The sequence below is a fragment of the Triturus cristatus genome, chromosome 2_2, assembly GCF_964204655.1.
Source record: "Triturus cristatus chromosome 2_2, aTriCri1.1, whole genome shotgun sequence".
In the NCBI taxonomy this organism is placed as follows: Eukaryota; Metazoa; Chordata; class Amphibia; order Caudata; family Salamandridae; genus Triturus; species Triturus cristatus.
The window spans coordinates 1,169,801,283-1,169,827,291 of record NC_140582.1 but is presented as its reverse complement, the minus strand read 5'-3'; the positions used below and the strand labels follow the sequence as shown (position 1 = coordinate 1,169,827,291).

The 26,009-nt window shown below is 49.0% G+C and overlaps 1 protein-coding gene across 4 annotated transcripts in view; it reads right to left on the bottom strand.

Annotated features, from left to right (window-relative positions):
• ZNF638 (zinc finger protein 638) overlaps nt 1-26,009 on the bottom strand; it is a 994,232-nt gene that overhangs the window by 834,745 nt on the left and 133,478 nt on the right. For all 4 annotated transcript variants that reach the window (XM_085642741.1, XM_085642742.1, XM_085642740.1 and 1 more), the window contains one exon: nt 3,821-3,961. In XM_085642741.1, coding sequence (XP_085498867.1) covers nt 3,821-3,961 — 141 coding nt within the window. The remainder of the gene's footprint in view (nt 1-3,820; nt 3,962-26,009) is intronic.

Below are 26,009 nucleotides of genomic sequence, written 5' to 3'. Positions count from 1 at the left end.
GAAGCACCCCAGACCTTCCTGGTCTGCACCAGAAGCAAGTCCTCCATTCTTCGTGGGTTCCGCTTGCCAAGGCTTGGCGAGTCCTAGTTAGACTTTGACACCGCCGACAGCACGAGCCTTCGTGGGACAGCTCGCCTCCTGGTCGTCCTCGACGTCTCCTGGTACCCGTGGTTTCTGCAACAAGCTTCACCTCTTCACCTGCAATCTCCCGACATCGCCTGGTTCCTTCCTGGTTCCACGTGGTCACTGGCTAGTGACCCAGACTCTGTCCCCTCTGCTTGCAGGTATCCTTCCTTCTTGTTCCCGACCTTGTGATCCACCGGACACTCTTCACTGACTGCCAGCAACTTTCCTTCAGGCATCCATAGAAGTCCACGACGAAACCAGACGCAAGTTCACACCTATGCACCCGCAGCCCGTGGGCTAGGTAACTTGGGTACTTCGGTGCTCACAAGGGTATTGACTATCCTAGGGTCTAGTTTCCGAGTCTCGACTTTCTAGCTATACCAGAAGTGTCCTAAAATTGATTATTTCTGAACTGTACTATTTCTATCGATTATACGCATTACGCGTGAGTGTTTCCACTCTGCACCTGAATCCCGTGGGCCTCCCACTTCCTAACCTTGGGTAGTATAGTGTAGCCCCAGCGATTCCCTAGGCCTATCCTATTTCCGTGACAGTGGTCCTTATACCACTTAGTATATGGTTTGCGTGGCCCCTAGGGCCTAACTGTATTACTTACCTGTGTGACTTAATGTATGCTTAAATAAGACTGTGTTGTACTTCCCTCTAATCTCATAAAGAGTGCTGAGGGTTGGACTAGAATAAATACACTTTATTTTATATATATATATATCTGTTGTGGTGTCCTTTCATTCGGTATTCAAGGGGTTACAAATGGAGAACAGCTGGCTTCACATGCCATTCAGAGTTTAGCCTAAGACTGCTGGTCTATAAGGTTGACTTTACAACCAATCACCATAAGGGTTGTTTGGACTGATACAAGGTGTACACTAGAACTAGTGACATCATATATCAGGCCAACTTCTCACACCATGCCTACAACCCATTGCCCTGGCATAGATCAGTCACCCATCTAGCTGGGTACACCATCAGTGGTGAGGGTTTAGTATATACAGAGCCAGCTTCCTACAAATGTTCCTTATCAAATGGTGTGGTAAGGAATGTTTGTTGGACCTCAGGTTTAAAACCTGAAATCCTTAACCAAGTGTGTCTCCTAAGTAGGATGCTACTGTTAACCTTTCTAGCTGCTGTGTCTGTAGCATCAAGAGCACAACGAATAGAGTAATTCAAAATGATCTTACCCTCATTGACCAAGTCTTGTGCTCTAGCTTGATGATCTTCTGGGAGCTATTGAAGCAATTGCTCCATTTCGTCCCAATGTGCCCGATCATATCTAGCTAGAGGGCTTGGGTATTCAAATGCGCCACTGATTTGCTGCCCGAGCTTGCCAGAAGCATCAATTAGTTTGGGGTCTTTATTTGGCGGAGGAGCATCCCCTGATGTTTGAGAATTTGCTCTCTAATGAGCATTAGATAGGACTAATGCATCTAATTGCACTTGTCCCTTGATAAAAATGGGGCCTGTGGGAAAGGCTTTATATTTTTAGTCCACTCTAGGTGTTAAAATGCGTGCTCTGACTAGATATTTGAAAATCTCATCAGCATGCTGCATCATGCCTTTAAGCATTGGAAGTGACTGATAACCTGTGTGTTGATGCTAAGGTCTTAAATAAAATAAAAAATCTTCAAGTGATTCTTTGTGGGACTCTACTCCATGGTAATGTGCAGCCCTGGCAATAAGCTCTTGGTGTGAGGCATTGTAAAATGGAAGGGATGGTTTGGCTGGGTGCAGGTTTAGATCAATATCATCTGGGGGATCCACTGTGTAATCTGTCCATGGTTCTGTTGGAATATCCATTCCCCCATCATCATCCTCATCATCATCATCATCATCATGATGTGTTTGAGAGCCCTGAGGTGTGATTTGCAAAGGATTCTCAGGTTGCGACAGAGTTGCTGGAAGTGGAGGTGATGGTATATGAAAAGGACTGGTAGAAAATCCCCTTGAAAAGAGTCTGTGGCTAAGTGTCCTTCTTACATCTTGCGTTTTATAGGTGGCTTTACGTGGATATGGCCAGTGTCTGGGTGAATACGGAGCCGGTTTTGCGATAGATTGAGCGGTAATGGAATAGTGTCCAATTTCATATCCGAAGGGGTGTGTTTCAGCACAGAAGTCTATTGCACCGAAGAGGTCAGCCTCGACGCAGGCTGACCTTTGGGTGCGGAAAGTTTCGGCTTTGAAGGCTGCTTGGCTTTCGGCTCAGAAGATTACAGCTCCGAGCCAGACTTGTGTTTGGAACCGGAGGCTTTTCGCGGAAGGATTGATAGGTAGTTTTGTGTCGGGCCCGAAGGCGGGGCGTCAAAGGTAGTCATGGTGCCAGAAGGCAGAGGTGGTGCCGAAGCCTTGTGTTTTTTCTGAATTTGTGGTGGCAAGGTGTCTTCGGTACTCAAGTCACCTTCTCCCTGCGACATTTGACCGTCTAGGTGTTTTGAGTCTCGAGTCTGAATCTTGTACAGAGAAGGCTTCTTCCTCCTCTGCTGCCAAAGTCTCGATGTCTTCTTGGCCGGAGCCCTCACCGAAGATGTCGGCGTGTCTTCGATGCTTTGACGCTGCATCTCACGACGTCTAGCCAGACGATCGCAAAGTCATTTTTGATCGGAATGATCGGCAGGCGTTGCAGTCTTTTTTGTGCTCCGAAGACTAGCACAGGTTGCACAGTTTGTGTGAGTCGGTGCGCGGATACTTCGCGTGGCACCAAGGACAGAATTTAAACTGAGTCCGAGTCATTGACCGAGAGCTAGCTGGGCACGGTTAGGCCTCGAAGGCGATCCACGAGGCTTTCCGAACGAATGTCGATTCCGAAACTACGCACGGAGAAGTGGGAAATGTGCACAGAAACAATACCGTCGAGGGTAAAGGATTGCGCGTCGGAGGGAACCCGAAGAACGGTTTCGAAAGGGAGTGCAGCAATACACGTCCGAACCAGATGGCTTACAATTTTTTTTTTTTTTTTTAAAAGTCACTTACCTCGTGACTAGAAAAGACTTTGAAGAAAAACTTGCAAACATCCAGACCCAACACTAGATGGCAGGAGTATGCAAAGCATATGTATCTACAGCACACATGCCTCTAGCTTTATTTTCCAAGATGAGTGCCACCACTAACCTAAGGCAATCTCACTGCCACTATGAAGACATACTTTTGCCTACAAAATAAGTTTGTCGATCAAACCATCAATTGCAAACAGTTAACTGCAATTTAATATTTTCACATTCTTTCTTCTAAAGAGGGCAGCCAGTAGTGAGTATTGTTGATTTTTGTCCCCCTTTCACAAAAACATTTTAAATTGCCTAGCACACCCACCCTAATTCCAGATCAACGCTTCTTATGCCTGGTTTAATTGTTTGAAAAGATTAACCATACACTGCGTACGACACTTGACTGGTAATTGGGAAGTAGAGAAGCCTCTTTGCTATATCAGCCACAGCTCCCATCAAACAAACTTAAACAATCTAAAACACAAGTAAAAAACAGTTTTCTGCAAGAATTCGGGTCTGACCCGTAGGTAATTAGCAAAAAGTGGTGTTAATAGCAGTACCAATACAGTCAAGAAATTCGAATGATAACTTCCCAAACCAATGCATTTAATATGGAAACATTTAATGGTTAACAAAAACGAAGCAAATCTGACTGGAAGACAGTTTTACATTGCCAGACCAATATAGGTTTGTGTTACCTCATTTTTACAGCGTATAATCAGTATATCACTTGCTTTGCCGAATGGCTGAACAACTTTCAAGATATCTTGATCTGTGTAACCATCATCAGGCAAGTCTGTTATATGAATAACTGTTCCAGGATCCATTTTGTTTTTGAACTGTGAAAATAAATTAATAAATCAGCTGCATTTTCAGATGAGCGTTAAATATATACGTTGTGACTTGTATCGGATTGCATTATTGCCAATTATATTAACTTCAAAGCAGACTAATAAAGTTTAAAGCATCCCCACTATGGAAGCACATTGCTTTGCATCCGCAGCATTGTGTACTAGTTCACATGATGTTATACCCAACCACCATGGAGCAAAAGGTCCTTGGTATATTACTAAAAACAATATCCTAATAGGAGGAAATATTACTTGCAATTAGAAATTACGTACTGTAAGAAACGTTTGGCAAAATACTAAACACGAGTACTGGTCGGACTAAAGTCCTTTACATAGAGTGTACAAACACCGCTGTACTACCTCGTTGGATTTTCTGGACTAGTGCCAAGTTTTTCTTTACGTAAACAAAGAAGCAAGGCTACTGAAGATAATCTATTAGTTTCTGTACTGCTGTTCATTTGAAGTGTGGAAAGATGGCTCAAAGTCTAAATTGTGACCCCATCTTAATTCAGGGTAGATACTACACCCTCAAGTCAAGATAGGGAGCATCAATGGTGGGAGTGTTTAGTACAGTAGCAAATGATGTCCTACTACTTCAAACAGTTGCCATGTGCATCAGAGCTCCAACCTGGTTGTTAATCATGGAAGTATAAACAGATTCAACTCAGAGCACGGACATCAGTTACCCATTATGTTTTCCACACGCCTGAAAGCAGAAACTAGGCTGACTAGACGAACATATCGAGCAGTACATCAAAATTAATTGGATGCTAGTTATGAAAAACCCGATAGTGGGGCATCAGTGATCAGGGGGAATCTGCAGGTAGATCGTTTGTTCACCACAAAGATGGTTAATGAATGTAAGTAACTTGTCATTCTGATGGATTCTTCTACCTGCAGATTCCTCACCTCTTGAATCCATATCAAAGCAGTACTTCCTTGGTGGCTGGTCTGACGAAACAGAAAGCTAGTGGTACTGCAGTCCCAACCTGGTAATGTTAAACATTTCAGCGGACTAGAGTCCAGAAGCAGGCTCTAGCGAAAGTGTGCACTGGCGACCATGTTGTCAGTCACCAAATATCCAGCTGGAGGGTCCTCACTGATGAGTAACAAATCCTAATGCAAAGAATGAGCCAATTTTTTTTTAATGACCATGCCCTTTCTGGTGCTTTTGTAATCTAAGAACTGGTCTTTTATCTGAAACGGATTGTTAATGTAGAATTTGAGGGCTCTACAGGTGTTCAAATGACACCTACCAGAATCTCACTAGAAGAGACAACTGCCTTAGAATTTCTCAGTAAAAAGGATCCTCTCATCTTCAAACCCACGGACAAAGGACTGAATGGATCACAAAGAAAGAACAGGAATTCCTAACCGTGGATGCCTAAATTTTACACCATCCTAAAGATTCACAAAGGAAGAATACACTGCCCCACCCCTCTACGGGTTCAGGGGTGCCACAGAAATACTCAATTTAGGTGAGTGTACAGGAAGCGATGGGTGTTAGCCAATGGGCTAGCTACTTTTAGGGAGTCTACACCCTCTAAATGACCTTTTCCAGAGGGAAGTGGGCATAACCAGGCCCTAGAATGCAAATTCTGTTCAAAGCAACATGGAGGAATCTGAAAAGTAGGGTCCCCATCAGCAGGCCTGCCCTAGGGTTGGTGTTGGCTGAATATGGACACCGAATCAATTTCCCCACCCGCTTTGCCACCAAAAAATGGTGTCGAGACATGGGGGCACCTCCTCTAGCTGGAGGGGCTCGGCGGCGCGTAACAAAGGCAGCAGGGCCTTTTAAGCTTACCGCCCTGGAATGCCCCTCCAGCTTGAATGTGGTATGAGGACCACCGCCAAGAGCAGGCTTTGCACCTGACCAAGAGTAGGCTTTATATCGGACTTCTGAGACTGAAAGCTCAACCCTCAGGAGGTCAGATATCGGTCTATGCTGGCTGGCTGGCCAAGAGCAGTCAGTCCACACACTCGTAGTAGGGAAGTTTTCACTGGACACCTCGAAGGTGCACTCTGGGTTTATTTCTTAATAATGAATCCAACACTAGCATCAATGTGGGTTTACTAAGACAAGGTGTTTGGTACCAAACACCTTGAGGTACAGTGAAGCCATCATGCAGCTAGGGAACTTGTAATGATGCATGTCCAGCCCGTGTACTCGTTATGGCTTACTTCCCTGTCCACTGGTAATATCCAAGGGTAAACTTGGATATCACCGGGACATATCCACTCACGCAGATATGCCCTCACATGAGTCTGAATCAAGGATCTAAGGACTGCCGAAGGGGTGACTTACCTACACCACATGTAGTGCTGGCAGGCATGGCACACAGGGATGTGTGCCATGTTGACACTTTAGTTTGCTCTGCACCAGGATACAGGCTGCAATGGCAGGGTGCATGAGCTTTGTCAGGAATTCTATAGGGTGGCACAATTCATGCTGCAGCCCTTAGGGACCCTCTTTAGTTCAAAGGCCCTAAGTAGCCAGGGTACCACTTACTAGGGACTTGTAGGAATCCCAAAAGGGCGCCAATCTTGGAACAATCATACAGTTTAGGGAAAGAACACTGGTAGTGGGAACCTGGTCAGTAGGATCTCAAGACACTCAAAGTAGCGCCAATTACCTGGCAAAACATGGGCAATAACCATGTCAAAAGGAGCACTTTCCTACACAGACTTACCACCTCTCTGTAAACAAAGACCACAGACTGAAACCGCCTACTGCGTGTCAATAGAGCCAATCCCTTGAGCCGTCAGAAGGAATATGCTACTTACCAGTATGCATCTGTTCTTGGCATGTAGAGCTGCAGAGTCACACACTGAGGATAAGATCGCCATCTGGTGTTGGGCTCGGATGATTGCAGGTTGTTGTTGTCTTCGGAAGAAGCCTTTGGTCACGAGGTTGGTGACTCCTCCCCTGAACAGTGCGCATGGGCATCCACTCCATCGGCAGATTGTTTTTCGCCATGATGGGAAAAGATGGAGTATATAGAAAAGAAAGAAAGGATGTCCATGTGTAATGTCTAAGTAAGACGGATGCTGGAACAGATACAGGTCCCGGGGAGGCGGGCGGGCGTGTGTGACTCTGCAGCTCTACATGCCAAGAACAGATGCATACTGGTAAGTAGCATATTCCGTTCGAGGCATATGAGCTGCAGATCACACACTGAGGATAGATTATACAGCAGTGCTCCCCTTAGCGGTGGTCGCCTGTATCCGTTGCAGCAGCTTGAAATAAAGTTTTTAGGACAGCCTGGCCCACGGAGGCCTGTTGTTTGGCCTGCACGTCAACACAATAGTGTTTAGTGAAGGTATGCGTGGTAGACCATGTGGCTGCCTTGCAAATGTCTTCTAAGGGAATATTGCCTAAGAAGGCCATAGAAGCCCCTATTTTACGCGTGGAGTGCGCCCTAGGGGGAACTGTAAGTGTACGTTTAGCCTTGAGGTAGCATATTTGGATGCATTTAACTATCCACCGGGCTATTCCTGATTTGGAGATCGGGTTGCCTTTGTGTGGTGGCGCGAAAGCAACAAAGAGTTGTTTTGTCTTTCGGAAAGGTTTTGTCCTGTCGATGTAATAAAGCAAGGCTCTTTTGACATCTAAGGTATGTAGGGCCCTTTCAGCTACCGAGTCTGGATTTGGGAAAAAGACCGGTAGTTCTACTGATTGGTTAAGGTGGAAAGGGGAAATCACTTTTGGAAGAAATTTAGGGTTTGTCCTAAGAACCACTTTGTTACGGTGTAGTTGTAAGAAAGGTTCTTCAAGTGTAAGGGCTTGTATTTCACTTACTCTGCGCAGGGAAGTGATTGCGATAAGGAAGGCTACCTTCCATGTCAGGAATTGCAATTCACATTTGTGCATAGGTTCAAATGGGGGGCCCATGAGTCTTGTTAGAACCACATTGAGATTCCACACTGGGGCAGGTGGCAATCTTGGGGGAAGAATCCTTTTGAGACCTTCCATAAACGCTTTGATGGCTGGTACCTTAAAAAGGGACAGGTGTTGCCTATTTTGCAAGTAGGCTGCCAAGGCTGCTAGGTGTAAACGTATAGAGGAATACGCTAGATTGCATCTTTGCAAGTGTAGTAGATAGCAAATGATGTTTTGGATGGAAGCATCCAATGGATGTATGTCATTATTAGCGCAGTAGATGGCAAATCGTTTCCATTTTGCGGCATAACACGCTCTAGTAGTAGGGCGTCTGGCTTCTTTTATGATATTCATACAGTCTGGAGGGAGATTGAGGTAACCGAACTCTAGGACCTCAGGAGCCAGATCGCTAGGTTCAGTGTTTGAGGATCTGGGTGTCTGATTTCTCCATGGTTCTGGGTTAACAGATCCGGGGAGAGGCGTAGCTTTTGATGTGGAACTAAAGATAGTTCCAGAAGTGTGGTGAACCACGGTTGACGTGCCCAAGTGGGAGCCACTAGTATTAGTGTTAGTGACTGTTGTTTCAGTTTGCGTACCACAAATGGAACTAGTGGGAGAGGCGGAAAGGCGTACGCAAATCTGCCTGACCAGTTCATCCATAGGGCATTGCCCTTCGACTGTGGGTGTGGAAACCTGGCGGCGAAGGTTGGGCATTTTGTGTTTTCGGGAGTGGCGAACAGGTCTATGTCTGGTTGTCCCCACTTTTGGAAGAAGGGGAGTAGAACCTTGGGGTGTAGTTCCCATTCGTGGATTTGTTGTGTGTGGCGACTTAGGAGGTCGGCCACTTGATTGTAGATCCCTGGGAGATGTTCTGCTAACAGGTAGATGTTTTGGGGAATTGCCCATCTCCAGATTTGCTGTGCCAGTTGGGACAGTTGGAGAGAGTGTGTCCCTCCCTGTTTCTGTATATAATACATTGTCGTCATGTTGTCTGTGCGTATGAGGACAGTTTTGTTTTTTAGGTGACTTTGAAAGGATTTTAGTGCTAGGAACACTGCTAAGAGTTCCAGGTGGTTGATGTGGAGCAGTTTTTGTTGACTGGTCCATCTGCCCTGAGTGGTATGGTGAAGGAGGTGGGCTCCCCACCCCGTGAGAGATGCGTCTGTAGTTAGCACAACTTGTGGAAGAGGCTCTAAGAACGGTCTCCCTTTGGACAGGTTGATGGTGTTCCACCATTTCAGTGAGCGAAGTGAGCGACTGTCCACCAACACCAGATCGGTAAGTTGTCCGTGAGCTTGGTTCCACTGTTGTGCTAAGCATTCCTGTAAGGGACGCATTTGAAGTCGTGCATGTGGGACTATGGAGATGCATGACGCCATCATGCCTAGGAGCTGCATGAATACTCTTGCTGGAAGAGATGGATGAGTTTGAAATTGAGAGATGAGATTTTGTATACTGGCTATCCTGGCTGTGCTGGGATAGGCAATGGCTTTGGATGTATCTATGGTTGCTCCTAGATACTGATGTAAGTGGGAAGGTTGTAGGTGGGATTTGGGGTAGTTGATAGTGAATCCCAAATCGTGGAGAGTTTGAATCGTGCAATGTGGGGAGAACGCATTTTTGGTATGTATTGGCTTTTATGAGCCAATCGTCCAGATAGGGGAAGACATGGATCTGTTGTCTTCTGAGATGCGCTGCCACGACTGCTAGGCACTTGGTGAACACTCTGGGTGCTGTTGTTACTCCGAATGGGAGAACTGTAAATTGATAGTGTTGCCCATCTACCACAAATCGTAGATATTTTCTGTGAGCGGGATGCATAGGGATGTGAAAGTATGCGTCCTTGAGGTCCAATGTGGCGAGGGAGTCTCCCTGTTGTAAAAGTGGGAGGACTTGTTGGAGAGTGGTCATGTGAAAATGATCCGAATGTATATACTGGTTTAGTAGTCTGAGATCCAGTATGGGCCTTAGTGTTTTGTCCTTTTTGGGAATGAGGAAGTATAGAGAATATACCCCTTTTCCCTGATGTTGAAGGGGGACTGGTTCTATCGCATGTTTTTGTAACAGGGATTGAACTTCTTGTTTGAGGAGAGAGAGATGATGCGAGGACATTGGACGTTGTTTGGGCGGTATGTTTGGGGGGGATTGTATGAGTTCGAGGCAGTAGCCAGACTGGATAATTTGTCTTACCCACCTGTCTGTGGTGATGGAAGTCCAGACAGGCAGGAATTGTTGGAGTCGCCCCCCGACCGGAGTGGAATGGTCTGGGGGGAGTGGTGGCAAGTCACTGTTTGGTGGCTGGTGAGGTGCGGGTGTTGTTGTTGTTGCCCCGTCCTCGACCTTTGTTATTGTTTCCCCTATAACCTCCCCGGAAGTAACCTCTGTTAGGGGATGTTTGTCCAGAATTTTTAAAGGTGGACGTGGTCTCAGTTGATGTGTTTTTGGAGCCTCCTCTATAAAAGGAGCGACGAAAGGAACCCCGGTTTTGATGGGACTGCAGTGCTCCCATAGACTTGGCAGTTTCATTATCCTTTTTCATTTTTTCTAATGCAGTATCCACTGCAGGGCCAAATAGCTGCTCTTGGTTGAAAGGTTGAGCTAGAATTGCGGTTTGAACCTCCGGTTTAAAACCGGAAATACGGAGCCAGGCATGTCGTCTGAGTAAGACGCCAGTATTGACCGCTCTAGAAGCAGTGTCTGCTGCATCTAAGGCGCATTTAATGGAGGCATTAGATATTAATTTGCCTTCTTGGATGAGGTCAGAGGCCTGGGACTTAAAAGGTTCAGGCAGATGCTGCATAAGGTCCTCAAGTTGGTCATAATGCGCTCTATCATACCTGGCTAACAGGGCCTGGGTATTCGCAATACGCCAATGGTTAGCCGCCTGCGCGGCGACCCGTTTGCCTGAGGCTTCTAAAAGCTTAGACTCCTTGTCTGGGGGAGGCGTTTCTCCAGTTGTCTGTGAGTTAGCGCGCTTCCTGGCATTTGATACGACTAGGGAGTCTAAAGGGAGCTGGGCCTTAATGTATGCAGGGTCTTGCGGGGCTGGTCGGTACTTTTTTTCGATGCGTGGGTTGAGAACCCTAGCTCGAACAGGGTCCTTAAAGACTTCAGTAGCATGCTTTATAACCCCTTTGATCATGGGCAGTATGTGAACAGTCTTTTGTGACTGCTCAAAGGTATCAAGGAGAAAGTCCTCTTCAATGGAGTCTGTGTGCATTGTAACGCCGTGGAATGTTGCTGCCCTATTTATAAGTTGGCCGTACCCTAGGTGGTCATCAGGAGGGGAGGGCTTGGAAGGGTAGGTAGTGGGGTCAGGCATGTCAGGTATAGGATAAGACCAGTCATCCATGGGTGCTGGGTCTGGGAACGTAAAAGGGTCGTTTGGGTCAACAGGATCATCAAATAAATCAGGGTCCGCCCCTCCCCCTAAGTCATCATTATCATCCTGTGGAGGAGGTGAATGATAGGGAGATGGTAAAGGTAAAGGTAAAGGAGAATCAGGAGGAGGAGGGGGGGACGGGTTAGGAGGTAAAACAGGAGAGGAAGGACGAAGTGGTGAAGTAGCAGTCCTTTTTCCGTATGGGAGCTGGGGGAGGTGTAGTGTCCAGCTTCCGCTTTTTATATGGGATGGCAGTCACATGTCCCGTTTTAGGATTGATGTAGATCCGCTTCTGAGTAGGATCTGGTCGAAAAAGATCTGGCTCCGAAGGTGGTGTCTGTGACATCCGCTTCGGGTCTTTATGAGCTTGTTTCGGCGGGGACGCAGTTTTCGGCGCCGATGATTTTTTCGGGTCCGATGGATTTTTCGGTGTCGACTGATTTTTCGGTGCCGACTGAGGTTTCGGTGCCGGCTGAGGTTTCGGTGCCGGCTGAGGTTTCGGTGCCGAATGAGGTTTCGGTGCCGAATGAGTTTTCGGTGCCGAATGAGTTTTCGGTGCCGATGGACTTTCAGGCATCGATGTTGAAGAACGTTTCGGTGCCGGTGGAGACTTCGGTGCCGAGGAACGTTTCTGTGCCGAATGAGATTTCGGTCTTGGAGCCTGTTTCGGTGCCGACAATGGGTGTTTGGGTGCCGAGGGTGTTAAAGGCACAATTAGGTGAGGTTTGCTCGAGCCCGAGCCACCCACAGGCTTAGATGTCTTCGGAGCCGGGCCCGAGGGCGGGGCTTCTGAAGAGGATTTCCGGTCGCGACTGGGCCCAACTGGCGGAGTCTTGACCAATGCTTTTTTGGATGGGGCAGGGGGGGTGGTACTCACACGCTGCCCTGGAGTGATGAGGTCATCGGAATCGTCGGCTTCGGACACGATCTCGAGATCTTCGGTGTCGTCTTCGGGAACATCTTGAGCAAAGATGTCCTCCGGTTCTGGAGCTGGTTTGGCCATAATATGGCGTCGAGCTCTTCGGTCCCGGAGGGTCTTCTTCGAACGGAAAGCGGAACAAGCTGGACAGGTGGACTCGTTGTGTTCCGGCGACAGGCAGAGGTTGCAAACCTCGTGGTGGTCACTGTGGGGGAACTTCGCTCCACACTGGGGGCATTTTTTGAAGGGTGTCCTGTCCATCAGCCGCTTCCGGAACCGGTCCGAGTTGATGTCGACGTCGATGAAATGAAGATTAAAGAGTTAAATTGATTGCTGGAAGTTTTCTGCTGGAGCGGAAAAAAGTTCATCCGAACCCAATGGCGGAAAAAAACAATCTGCCGATGGAGTGGATGCCCATGCGCACTGTTGTCCAGGGGAGGAGTCACCAACCTCGTGACCAAAGGCTTCTTCCGAAGACAACAACCTGCAATCATCCGAGCCCAACACCAGATGGCGATCTTATCCTCAGTGTGTGATCTGCAGCTCATATGCCTCGAACATAACATTCCTGAGGGCCAGTTTCTACAAATAAGGAGGAATCGTTCAGATGTATGAGGCTCCAAGAAAGAAGTAGACACCCTCAACAAAAAACTCAAGAGCAAAATATACCCTGAGAAGATTACTGAGAGCACAGAAACGGGCATGTAACATCCCTAAAGATGCACTGCTAGAAACTAACACCAAACAGAACAAAGCCTTGATTTCATCAGTACCGAACACTCTTCGTCCACTATGGACAAAGACTGATCACACACTAGTGCATTCTCACCTACAACCAGTTGTCCTTCACTACCACCGATTTCGTTCAAAATAAACAAAAGTATCAGAGACAGACTGGTCCATAGTAACATATGGCGAAGAGCACCAGAACGACAGACTACTCTTTGGGACCTCTCTCCAGGAAGAGGTCTGTTCCATATGCCCCCTTACGAGGCAGTAAAAAAAAAAAAAAACACTTGACCTTGGTCTCCCAACACTTTGGAAGCAGAAAACACTAACAGCAGCAAAGTCGTACACATATCCATGTAGCCTCCATTAGATCAGAATAACCACCATAAAAATAAAAATCCAAATTAGTGATCACAGGACACAAGGTGCAGAAGCGCATCTGCCAAACTTACTACAAATTCCTTGGAGAAAAACCACAAAGACATTGGGTGGTCAGTGATTGAGAAACTCATTCCACATGTGGGAGTCCATGAACTCCTGGAAAAAGAACAAAGCTGGGTCTAAATACTACAGACTAATGGAGGGCTCGATGATGAAATACCATGGAACCAACAGCCTACAATAGGTTGTGGATGAACACTTGCAATGATCATATACTATAGCTCCTGGAAATAGTAAACATTGCTTTAGTCCAATGTGTGGTCATGGTCATAATTTTGGCACTAAGTTAGGATGGGGAAATTAGTTTCTTCACTAGGAGTACGTCAGGAGTACCATTTGTAGACAGTCCTCATTTCCTACATGAGCATGCCCCATGTTCCTTCACGGCAGGTCCCCCGAAAACTTTGACAGCCCGATACCCATACATGTTGATGCGGGGCCTCCCTGGCCCTAATAAATACAAAATAAGAAATCACATGACATAGCTCTGGCATATACGACACTATTTTAGAATGGGAATTCAGGGCTCCATTGTCCCAAAAAGAAAAATTCTTTTACAGATTACAGTAATGCCAGAATTAGGCATACTTTATTTACCTTAAAAGATTCGGGCCCAAGCATACTGGATCTTGAAAGAGCATTTTTTCGCTCCAATATGGTATGGCTCTTGCGATGAAACCTGTTTCACAGCACAATATCATAAATACATACTCAGGGATATGGGGGTGAGAGGGGAATACATTACCCAGAATGTTTGGGCAGGTCGTGTACACAGTAAGAACAAATGTTACTTACCTGTAAACTGTGGCTCTCCAGTATTGGTGTCTTTCATAGATTCACATGCTTGAATATTCCCCGAAGTGGGAGTCCCACGGTATATAAAAAGCAATAAGTGTCATGTATGTATATATATGCGAGGGGAGAGAGGAGGCAGCGTGTAGTTGCCTGAGAAGGAAACGGACGAGGATGTGAGCCGAATTGACACATCCAGGTGGAATATGCAGTTTGAAGTCCAGCGCCATGAACTGTGGGGCATTAATAGGGGTCTGTTTTCCCATCACTGTATGAGGTACCACGTTGGACTGCCAGTACCATCATGCAGTTCTCCTGGAGCCCAGCGGCACTGTCTCACTCACCTGACTTCAGTGGGAGGAGCTGAGAGACTGCTTATCAGGACAGATCTCCAAGCAAACAGATGAATTCATCAGCCTGTGATACCGGCACTGATGACGGCCACGAAGGCCAGAAACGCGTCTGCCATTGTTTAACGGACTGTTTAGCCAAAGCTGGAAATTTTGCTCATTAAATTCTTTTCCGCATCCGGAGCTGTGTCCTGCTTGCTTTTGTGTTTACGGTGAGCGTTGGAGAGAGAGAGAGAGAGTGAGTGAGTGAGTGAGTGAGTGAGTGAGTGAGTGAGTGAGTGAGTGAGTGAGTGAGTGAGTGAGTGAGTGAGTGAGTGAGTGAGTGAGTGAGTGAGTGAGTGAGTGAGTGAGTGAGTGAGTGAGTGAGTGAGTGAGTGAGTGAGTGAGTGAGTGAGTGAGTGAGTGAGTGAGTGAGTGAGTGAGTGAGTGAGTGAGTGAGTGAGTGAGTGAGTGAGTGAGTGAGTGAGTGAGTGAGTGAGTGAGTGAGTGAGTGAGTGAGTGAGTGAGTGAGTGAGTGAGTGAGTGAGTGAGTGAGTGAGTGAGTGAGTGAGTGAGTGAGTGAGTGAGTGAGTGAGTGTGTGAGTGTGTGAGTGTGTGTGTGTGTGTGTGTGTGTGTGTGTGTGTGTGTGTGTGTGTGTGTGTGTGTGTGTGTGTGTGTGTGTGTGTGTGTGTGTGTGTGTGTGTGTGTGTGTGTGTATATATACACACATACATAAACCACATAAGAGCATATACATATCCAAATAAACTATATATATATATATATATATATATATATATATTTTTCAAAATAACGTATCAAGTGAAAATACCATAGGATAGCATTGACACATAGGAAAGCATTGAGAAAAAAGAATCACTTTACTGACATATCCCTGTTGTTTTATAGTCCAAACTCTAGCCAATCAGGCGCAAGCACCCTCTAGAACCTTCTCCTCAGAGGCTCAGGCCCTCAGATTTTCGTAGCACAAGAGTGACCAAGAGTCTGATGAGGAGAAAAAAGCCTCTGAGGGGAGGAGGGTTGGTCGCATGTTAATCTATGAAAGACTCCAATACTAGAGAACCAGTTTACAGGTAAGTAACATTTGTTCTTCTCCAGTATTGGGGTGTCTTTCATAGATTCACATGCTTGAATAGAATAGTGAGCAGTAAGCAGCAACCGGCTGACAAGGCCGTATTAATATTGCATGAAATACAGTGACAATGTATTTAATACGCAATTGACAATACCCAAGGAGGAGGGAAGTAGCAGAGGCTCACCTTATTTAAACAGATTCCGCAGAACTGCTTGTCCCACAGCCGTGTCCACTTCATTAATCGACTCCAGGCAGTAGTGCTTCGTGAACGTGTGCCTGCTGGACCACGTAGCTGCCCAGCAAATCTGATGGATGGGATAACATTGCTCTCGTAGAATGAGCCCTTACTCCAGAAGAGGCTTGCCAGCCTTTTGATGGCAAAAGGAGGATTGCTGAAGAAACCCAACGTGCAATCATGGGTTTGGTAACCGACTGTCCTTTAGAAGTGCGTCCGTAGGCCACAAACAGCTGATCCGACTTGCGAAAGGATTGTGTTCTGCTGATGTAGAATTTGAGGTACCTTTTTAAGTCCAAAGAGTGTAGACTGTTCCGCTGGAGACTGCGGATGCGGGAAAAAGGTCTTCAAGATTACTGGTTCATTGAGATGGAAATCGGATGGCACTTTAGGCATGAAAGCAGGATTAGCGCGGAGAATTACACAGTCCGATCTAAATTGAAGAAACGGAGGTTGTATTGTAAAGGCGTGAATGTCACTTACTCTGCGGGAGGAAGTCAGTGCAAGGAGGAGGGCCACTTTCCATGTTAAGAATTTGAAATCCGCCGAACGCGATTGGCTCAAAGGGCGCCTTCATGAGCTGAGCCAATACGATGTTTAGATGCCACGTGGGTGGAGGACGCCGAATGGGCGGGAACATTCGGAAGAGACCCTTGAAGAATTGCTGTATTACTCTAGATGAATAGAGAGAGGACGAGCCGTCCTGGCGAAAGCGAGATATTGCCGCTAGAAACACCCTTAAGGTGGAATGCGACAGTCCAGACTGCGCCAACTGCAGGAAAAACGGCAGAATGTGTTCCGGGGAGGCGTGCACTGGATGGATGTGGACAGTCGCACACCAAAGACAAAATCGCTTCCACTTTAGCTTATAAGTCTTCACTGTGGAGGGCGCCCTCGCCCTAGCTAACACCTCCCTGCAGGCCGGTGGAATGTTCAAATGAGCAAATTCAAGGTGCTCAGGTTCCAAGCCGACAAGCTGAGTGAACTGGGATTCGGATGGCATATCCGACCGTCGTTCATTGTTAGAAGGTCCGGCCTCGGGTGAAGGATGGGTTCGCATTGGGAGAGGAGGAGCAACTCCGAGAACCATGCCTGCCGAGGCCACCGTGGAGCTATGAGGAGCACATGGCACGGTTGTTGCCGCATCTTCCGCAACACTCGAGGAATCAGATGGATCGGTGGAAAAGCGTAAGCAAATATCCTGCACCAATTTATCGAAAGGGCATTTCCGCACGACCCTTTGTGGGGAAAACAGCTTGCGTAGGACTGGCATTTGCTGTTCTGTGGGGTTGCAAAAAGATCGATAGTCGGGCGACCCCAAAGGGCCGGAGACAAAGTCTAGAGTCGGCTGGTGCAATTCCCACTCGTGGGTCGATGACGTTGACCGACTGAGTGCATCCGCTAGAATATTGGAAATGCCGGGCTGGTGAACTGCCAGGAGCGTAATCCGATGGACTATGGCCCAACTCCAAATCCTCTGAGCCAGCCGGGAAAGCAGCGGAGATCTTGCCCGGCGCTGCTTGTTCAGGTAGTGCATGCTGGTGGTGTTGTCCGTCTGAATAAGGACGGACTCCCCCTGGAGCTGGAGGCGGAAGGATTTCAACGCCAGGAAGATGGCCATCAGCTCCAATCTGTTGATGTGCCAGGAACACTGAACCATTGTCCACTTGCCTTTGATGGACAGATCTTGAAGATGTCCGCCCCATCCTTCCATGGATGCATCCATGGTAAGAACGAGCTCTGGGGCTGTCGCCAGAAAAGACGTTCCTGCTGCGATGTTGGAACGATGAGTCCACCAATGCAGTGCTTGAGCCATGCGAGCTGTCACCACAAGCTGGTCGTTGAACGAACCGGAGACCTGACGCCATTGCTTGTCCAATTCCTCCTGAATGGTACGACTCTTCAGTCTGCAATGTGGGATCAAAGCTATGCAGGAGGACGCCATCCCCAGAAAGGACTTTAATATGCTGACTGAAACGGACTGCTTTGCTGCGATGGAGCTTGCGAGCTGTCGAATTCGTGTTTGCCGTTCTGCAGTGGCAAAGGCCATAGCCCTGCTCTTATCGATGGTAGTGCAGAGAAAGGTCTTGTACAGAGCTGGCGTAAGCGGAGACTTTTGCACGTTGATCGACAAGCCCAGAGATTGAAACAGAGTGAGACAGCGCCGAGTATCGAGGGCCGCTTGGTGGGAGGACTGAGATTTGATGAGACAATCGTCCAAATATGGGAATATTTGGGCCAGGATCTTTGTGAAGACTCGAGGAGCTGAGCGGAGGCCGAAGGGCAGGACCTTGAATTGGAAATCCCTGTGGCCTACACAAAAACGTAAGTATTTTCTGTGGCGTGGAATTATGGGCACATGGAAGTAAGCATCCTGAAGGTCGATTGTCGCCATGAAATCGCCCTGAGAGAAGAATTGAAGGATGTCCTTTGGCGTGAGCATGCGGAATGATTGGACCTTGAAAAATTTGTTGAGACCTTAGGTCGAGGATGGGGCGCCACTCCCCAGATCTTAGTATGAGGAAAAAAACGGGAATAGAACCCCAACCCCTTTTGTGATTTTGGAACCACTTCGATGGCCCCTTTGAGCATTATCTGGATTTGGTTGAAAAGTTCTTTGAGGTGAGCTGGAGGAGGTCCGGATGGAGAGGTGTGTGGGGGAACCTTTACAAACTAAGGCATGGCCCCTTGAAATAATGTCCACAACCCAACGGTCCGAAATGATTGAGGACCAATTCGAAAAGAACTGGGAGATTCGTCCTCCAACTGGAGAAAGGGAAAAACTGGAGATAGGGGACCCTTGATGTACACAGTCATTGTTTTTTGGAAGAGTTTCCCCTGTAATTGGACCTTCCTCTATAAGATTTGCCAGACTGCTGCATGTAAGACTGCAGTGGCTGTGAGGAATAACGTTGTCGTCCTTGGTTGTAGGAGCGGTACTGGGAAGAAGACCCACGAAAGGAAGAGGAGGTGCCGCAACCGCATGCACCCCGAAAGGGCTGCTTCCGGAACTGGAGAGTGCCGAGGGAGCGAGCCGTCTCCGTGTCCTTCTTGATGGCTTGTAAAGCGTCCTCCACATGTTGGCCGAACAAAGATTCTCCATCATAAGGCATGTCAAGAATCTTGGCCTGGACCTCCTGTCGGAACAAGGTGGAACGAAGCCAACCCAGTCTTCTTAAATCAGCCGCTCCAGCCAATTGACGAAAACCCGTGGAGGCAACGTCGACGGAGCAGTCTATTTCAGAGGATGTTCTCTCACCCTCTTGCAGGATCTTTAGAGAATTTTTGGAGCGACGTTGTGCCGCCTGAGTGATCACCGAGTCTGGCTTAGGCTGAGACACTAAGCAAGCTGAAGAGTCCGGGGCATTGTACTTCTTCTCCAATCGCGGGAGCACTGCCGGGATGGAGTTAGTCGTCTTCATTAGCTTAATGCCTTCATTCCAGATAAAGTCCATAATGGGCATGGCCCGTACCTGTTTCTGCGGCTGGGACTTGAAGTCGTACAGAAAGCAGTCCTCCTCCCTAACCACCATGGGAAGGTGGCAACGTTGAGCCGCCCTTTCCATCAGCTGATGGAATCCTGTAATGTCGACAGGTGGTGAGTTCACTGGCGATGTTGGAGGCGATGTGGGCGAATTAATTTGATAGTCATCCCAGTCAGTCATAGAGTCCTCATCTTGAAGCTCTCCCTCCTCCGTATCCAGATTATCCAATGCAGGTGCAGATGGTGCCGGCAGCGTTGGCACCACAGGAGGAGACGGAACGGCAGATGGCATGTCACGTGGAGAACCATGAGAGGAAAGCGGAAAGCGACGATTGTAATCTTCCAACATAAATTGAAGGTTGGAGAGGAGCGATAAAGGAAGCTGCGCCATAGGAACTTGCGCAGGGGGAGGTTGCTCCTGCTCTGGACAGTAATAGTCCTGCGAATAGTCATCCTCCTCGAAATCTTGGCACTTAAAATATGGAGCTCAGAAGGACTATGAGCATCCCGAAAAGTGGACTGAGCATCCTCATCAGAATCGTAAACTTCCTCATCACCTGAGGGGAATAGCGGATGAGGTGGCAGAGTGACCGGTGGCATCATGACAGAGTCCAGCACAGCATGACGCTGTAGCAAGGATTCGTCCATCGACACTGGTGTAGACATTGGCACCAATGGCATAGTTGCAAAATTTGACACCACCGTCGAGGTGATCGACGACAAAGTCGCAGTAGACGAGGCCGCCGTCGACGAAGTTGCCGTCGACGAAGCTCACGCCGACGAGACTGTCGTCGACAACGAGGCCGCCGACGAGGCTGTCGTCGACGATGTTGTAAGCGCCGGCGGCGATGACTTCTTTATCGTCAACGAAGCTTTAGACGTCGATGGAAGCACAATCTTCCTAGTCGAAGATAGTGGAATCGTCGACGAGACAGTCTTTAGGGAAACACCACTGTCGACTGTGAAAACGTAGACAACGCAGGAATTCTGCTCGAAACAGTCGTCACAGTCGTCGACGAAGTTGGTGAAGTGGCAGATCTCCCTCGACTGTTTTGCACGTTTTTGGCCAGAAACATGCGCTGACGGAGTCAGAGCTAGATCTCGGGGGTGTTGGCGTAGTATCAGAGACTTGGCCTGCAGCCACAAGATGAAGTCTCTTCTTTTTTTAGAAAGGGAGACGGCAAGTCCTGAACACTACTACGCTTGGAGGAGACTCCTGTTCGAGCAGAGGCTACACTTTCCACTTCAGAAAGGGGGTTATCCTTCAGTTTTTGAAGCCACAACAATAGGCAACCCTCCCTGTCCTTCAAAGTCTTTTGAGAGAAGTTCTACAAATTTTACAGTTGGCTACCTTATGGTCAGGGTAAAGACAGTAGATCATTTTTTTATGAGGGTCCTCAGAAAAAAGACTTAACTTCCCACAAGATAAACAGGGACGGAAAAGAGACTTCTTACTTGAAGACATGAGAAAAACTCAAACCAGACCAAAGACTGAGCAGAGCACAGGGAGACTCCCTTCACACGACGTGCAGTAGAAAATCTGAGGGCCTGAGCCTCTGAGGAGAAGGTTCTAGAGGGTGCTTGCGCCCGATTGTCAGTAAAGTGATTCTTTTTTCTCAATGCTTTCCTATGTGTCAATGCTATCCTATGGTATTTTCACTTGATATGTTATTTTAAAATATATATAAAGTTTATTTGGATATATTTTTATATACCGTGGGACTCCCACTTCGACAACGGGGAATATTCAAGCATGTGAATCTATGAAAGACACCCCAATACTGGAGAAATATACGTTGGCGCTCCTGCATACACCTGCACTCACACAGGTGTTGACAAGCTGCTCCACCAGCGGGAGCCCACGCAATGACATACAGGACCACTAGCCAACAAACCCACAGTAGCAGGGGTGAGCAGCTACATTTCCAGAACACAACTGCCCCAGCCCCGGACGGGTGGGGAATAATTAATCTTGCACAACCTAGGTGATAAAAAAAAATCTCTTACCCAGCAATAAAGGGATACCTGGAGAGCCGATGAGGAACGTACTTACTTTACGTCTCCCTAGATAGTAATACACAAAACTCCCTGGAACATGGTCGAGCCCTCCCTGACTTCTAGTGGTTACGGTGAATCCAATGATTAATTATGCTACTTTTGGAGTGGGTGAGGATTATTTTCCTTTTTCCCCCGCCTCTGCGATAGTGTATAGGCTTGGCACATATCAACCACCTCTGAGAAAGTGCCCTCTTGCTGCATGGTTCCCCCACGTTTTGCTAAATTGCTGATGTGCTTTGACTGAGTGTGCCCTGGGCTCCTGATAATCAGGTACCCAGGGCCTATGTTATTTCCCTAAAACTGCAATGAAGCCTAAACCCAATTGTCATCTCTGGCTACAGGTCAGTCCCTGGTAAATGGTACCACATGTACCTAGGGCACTGTGACCAGAGAAGGCCTCTAAGGGCTGCAGCACTTATTGTGCCACCCATAGAGGTCCTGTACCCTTACACAAACACTGCCTTTGCAGACTGTTTTGGTGCAGAACAAAGTGAAGATTCGACATGGCCCACATCTGTGTGCCATGCCTACAACCCACTGCCCTGGCATAGATCATCCACCCCTCTAGCTGGGCACACTATACCAGTGGTGAGGGTACAGGTGCATGAGCCCTGTACCCCTATAGTACCCAGGTCCATTCCTGGGCACCAAGTGCAGTGCAGCCATAAAGAGTATATGGTGCTGGAAGTTTGTCATTACGAACTCCAAAGCACCATAATGGCTACACTGAAAACTGAGAAGTTTGGTATCAAACTTCTCAGCACATTAAACCCTCACTGATGCCAGTGTGGGATTTAAAAGAACACAGAGGGCATCTTAGAGATACCCCCTGAAAACTAACCCACCACTAGTGTCTAGGCTGCGCGGCTCCTTTCAGCTGCCACCATCAGACATGTTTCTGGACCCCTGGGTCAAGAGCCTGCTGCTCTCTGGGGCCTGAAACAATGCACATCCTGGGATGAGGTGCCAAGCCTCCTCCCCCAGGATGGGCAGAGTTCACGAAGGGAAAGCTTCAAAGGCTTGCCGCCTTTGAGAGACTACCCAGGCCACTTGCTGCTTTCAGCAACTGGTTGCCACTGGTTCTGAACCCCACTTTGGGTGGGAGAACAGGTGGGAAAAAAGAAGTGAGGAAGAGGTGTGCCCACCTCTGCCAACTCCACCCCTCTGGTGAGGGAGGCAAGGTGAAGCACAACTCCCTGTCCCCGCCATCTTGCAGATGGGGGGGGGGGGGGGGGGGGGGGGGACCCAGCCAGATACAGGCTCATGCCGTCATCCCACTGGAGGGTGGCATAATAGGGGGTGTACCCACCCCATGTAAGGGACCCATTGGTCCCTGCCTTATACCTACCTGTAACGCCCCTAAATCTAGTATTTAGGGGCACCCCTGAACCTTGCTTCCTCAGACAAAAAAGAAACTACAAGAAGGACCGAACAGCAGTGCAGCAGCTAACAAGAAGACACCCACTGACGTTGCCCCAGCTCTACCGGCCCGTCTCCACCTTGAACCTGCTCCTGCGAAATTCCGGTGTGTCCTGCAGCCAGCAACCTCAAAAACCTCGGAGGACCTGCCAGCCTTCAAGAACAAAGACTGTCTCCTGTGAACACCGGATTTGTTCATCTGCAACCTCTAGCTCGGGTCTGACACAGCAAATCCACCCCACTCTGCACCCACCTTCCACGGCCCGACCGAGCAAACACCACCAGGAGGTCACCCCGGCGACCCTGACCCGAGATCCGGCGACCCTGACCCGAGATCCGGCAACCCCCGACCTGCCTCAAGCAGACGCCTGCAGCCGAAATACGGAAGGTTTCCCCCCCACAACCGCAAATAGGAGCTGGTAAGAAGATCCAACTCAAAAAGGCACCCCTGCACCCAACACCCAACGGCCTTGGGAGGCTCAACCGATGGTGCCTAACCAACCCATAACTTCCCAACTTACCTTTCGTCCCCAGGCCTGCAGTGCCTTTGCAAACCGGAGGTTCCTTATTGAAAACAGGGCACCAGACAGGGCTGGTCACTCCACGCACCGCACGGCTCTCCGTGTGCTCCCAGGACTTTCACCGCTGCTGCCGCGAGTTTGACGCTGCTCCTGTGCTTTGAGTATCTAGTGCTTTTATATTACTGTGCCCTTGTGTATTTGCCTATGCCACTGTTGTATTGCCTGTTTTTGCTCCTTTCTGGTCTCCCCGTGATTGTTTCTTTCCCGCTTTGTGCCCCCCCCCGCCGCCGCTACCCGGCGGCTCCGCCCCTTTTGCTTTGTGTACCCGCTTCCCGACGCCCATTCGCCACCCCGCTCCCGCCTCCCAGCTGCTCCTCCCTCCCACTGTGCCATATATGGAGGAGACCACGCAGACGCGCGCTTCGGGCGCGCCGGCGGTGCCCCGAAGGCACGCCAAAGGCAAACCCGTCTGCGCCCAGCGCCAGGACCTCTCCGGACCCAGACCAACCGACTGATATACGACAGCACCGCCCCCAACACCGGATGCCCGCCCGCCTGCTATCAAGCCACCCCTAGAGGCCCTTCACCTGTCAAGCCTGCAAATTCACCTGCCTCAGACTCCGTACCCTGCCCGCCAAAGCAAACAGCAACAACCACCTCAAGTGCATCCTCCTTAACACCTGCTCCGTTCACAAGCACGCCATCGAACTCTGGGACCTCCTCGACACAACACCACCTGACGTCGCCTTCCTCACGGAAACCTGGATTAACGCCTCCTCAGCCCCCGACATAGCCATCCCAGACGGCTACAAAATCACCCGGAAGGACCGCATCAACAGAACGGGAGGAGGGGGGCGTGGCCAACTGCCGAGGGAAATGACCGCACTGTAGCGAAGCTCCGGTGCGCCATTCCCGTAATATCGGATTAATCGCTGCCTGCCCCGGCCAACGTCGCCCTATCTACTGACTATAAACCAGCGACCGGGTGTCCAGAGATGGGACCCGATTTCTGCTCCTCCGGCGCGATCTGAGACGCAGGCGGAGCGGCGCGGACACGACGCCCCCTCGGGCACACTAGCAAATAGACGCCGAGGACGCGGCGTGGGGCGAGGGCCGCGTCGGCGGACAGCGACGTTTCATCTCCTGGAGGTGGAGGAGCCCGATTTTGCTGCCGCCGGTTAGATCAGGGGCCGGGGACGCCGGTGCTCCGCACCGTGAACAACATCAAGCGGTGGGTCCCGTGCGGGCAGTTGAGGGCAGCCTGGGGCCCTGTGGCAAGTGCGAAACTCACGTAGGGCGGGGGAGCGGCTGCTGGAGTTAATAGACGCCAAGGTTGCGGCGTGGGGACGCAGGTGGGAGCTGGAACCCATGAACCCTTCCTGCCAGCCGCTGAGGTCACCCATATAGTCACAACCGAATCCTACTGTGAGAAGTTGGCCTGATGAATGATGTCACTAGTTCTAGTGTACCCCTTGTATCAGTCCAAACAACCCTTATGGCGATTGGTTGTAAAGTCAACCTTATAGACCAGCTATCCTAGTGGTAGCATGGACAAGAGCAGTCTTAGGCTAAACTCTGAATGGCATGTGAAGCCAGCTGTGATACCATATATAATCCCTTGAATACCAAATGAAAGGACACCACAACAGATATATATATATAAAATAAAGTGTATTTATTCTAGTCAAACCCTCAGCACTCTATGAGATTCGAGGTAAGTACAACAGTCTTATTTAAGCATACATTAAGTCACACAGGTAAGTAATACAGTTAGGCCCTAGGGGCCACGCAAACCATATACTAAAGAAGTGGTATATGGACCACTGTCACGGAAATAGAATAGGCCTAGGGAATCGCTGGGGCTACACTACACTACCAACAGTTAGGAAGTGGGAGGCCCACGGGATTCAGGTGCAGAGTGGAAACACTCACACGTAATGCGTAAAAGTCAATAGAATCACTAGCAGTTAGAAATATGCAGTTTTAGGACACTTCTGGTATAGCAAGAAAGTCTAGACTCGGAAACTAGACCCTAGGATAGTCAATACCCTTGTGAGCACCGAAGTACCCAAGATACCTAGCCCACGGGCTGCGGGTGCATAGGTGTGAACTTGCATCGGGTTCCGTCGTGGACTCCTATGGATGCCTGAAGAAAGATGCTGACAGGCAGTCAGTGAAGAGTGTCCGGTGGATCCCAAGGCTGGGATCAAGAAGAGACGAAACCTGCAAGCAGAAGGGACAGAGTCTGGGTCACTAGTCAGTGACCACGTGGAACCAGGAAGGAACCAGGCGATGTCGGGAGATTGCAGGTGAAGAGGTGAAGCTTGTCGCAGCAGCCACGGGTACCAGGAGATGTCGAGGATGACCAGGACCAGGAGGCGAGCTGTCCCACGAAGGCTCTTGCTGTCGGCGGTGGCGAAGTCGAACTAGGACTCACCAAGCCTTGGCAAGCGGAACCCACGAAGAATGGAGGACTTGCTTCTGGTGCAGACCAGGAAGGTCTGGGGTGCTTCTCTTTTGCAGAGGAGCGGGAGCCAGTCTGGAGGAGCCAAACCAGCAGTGAAGATTCAAAGGTGTGTCGTCGCAAAGGCAGCTAGCCAAAGGGCAAGCAACAGGACAGACGCGGCAAGCAGGAAAATGCAGAAGGGCCCCACGCAGGACTCGTGGAGTGTGGGGGGCTGATCTTCGGTGCAGATGGTGCTTGGGGTTGGGGCTTCTCAATCCCCGGTGCACAACTTCGAGGGGACCTC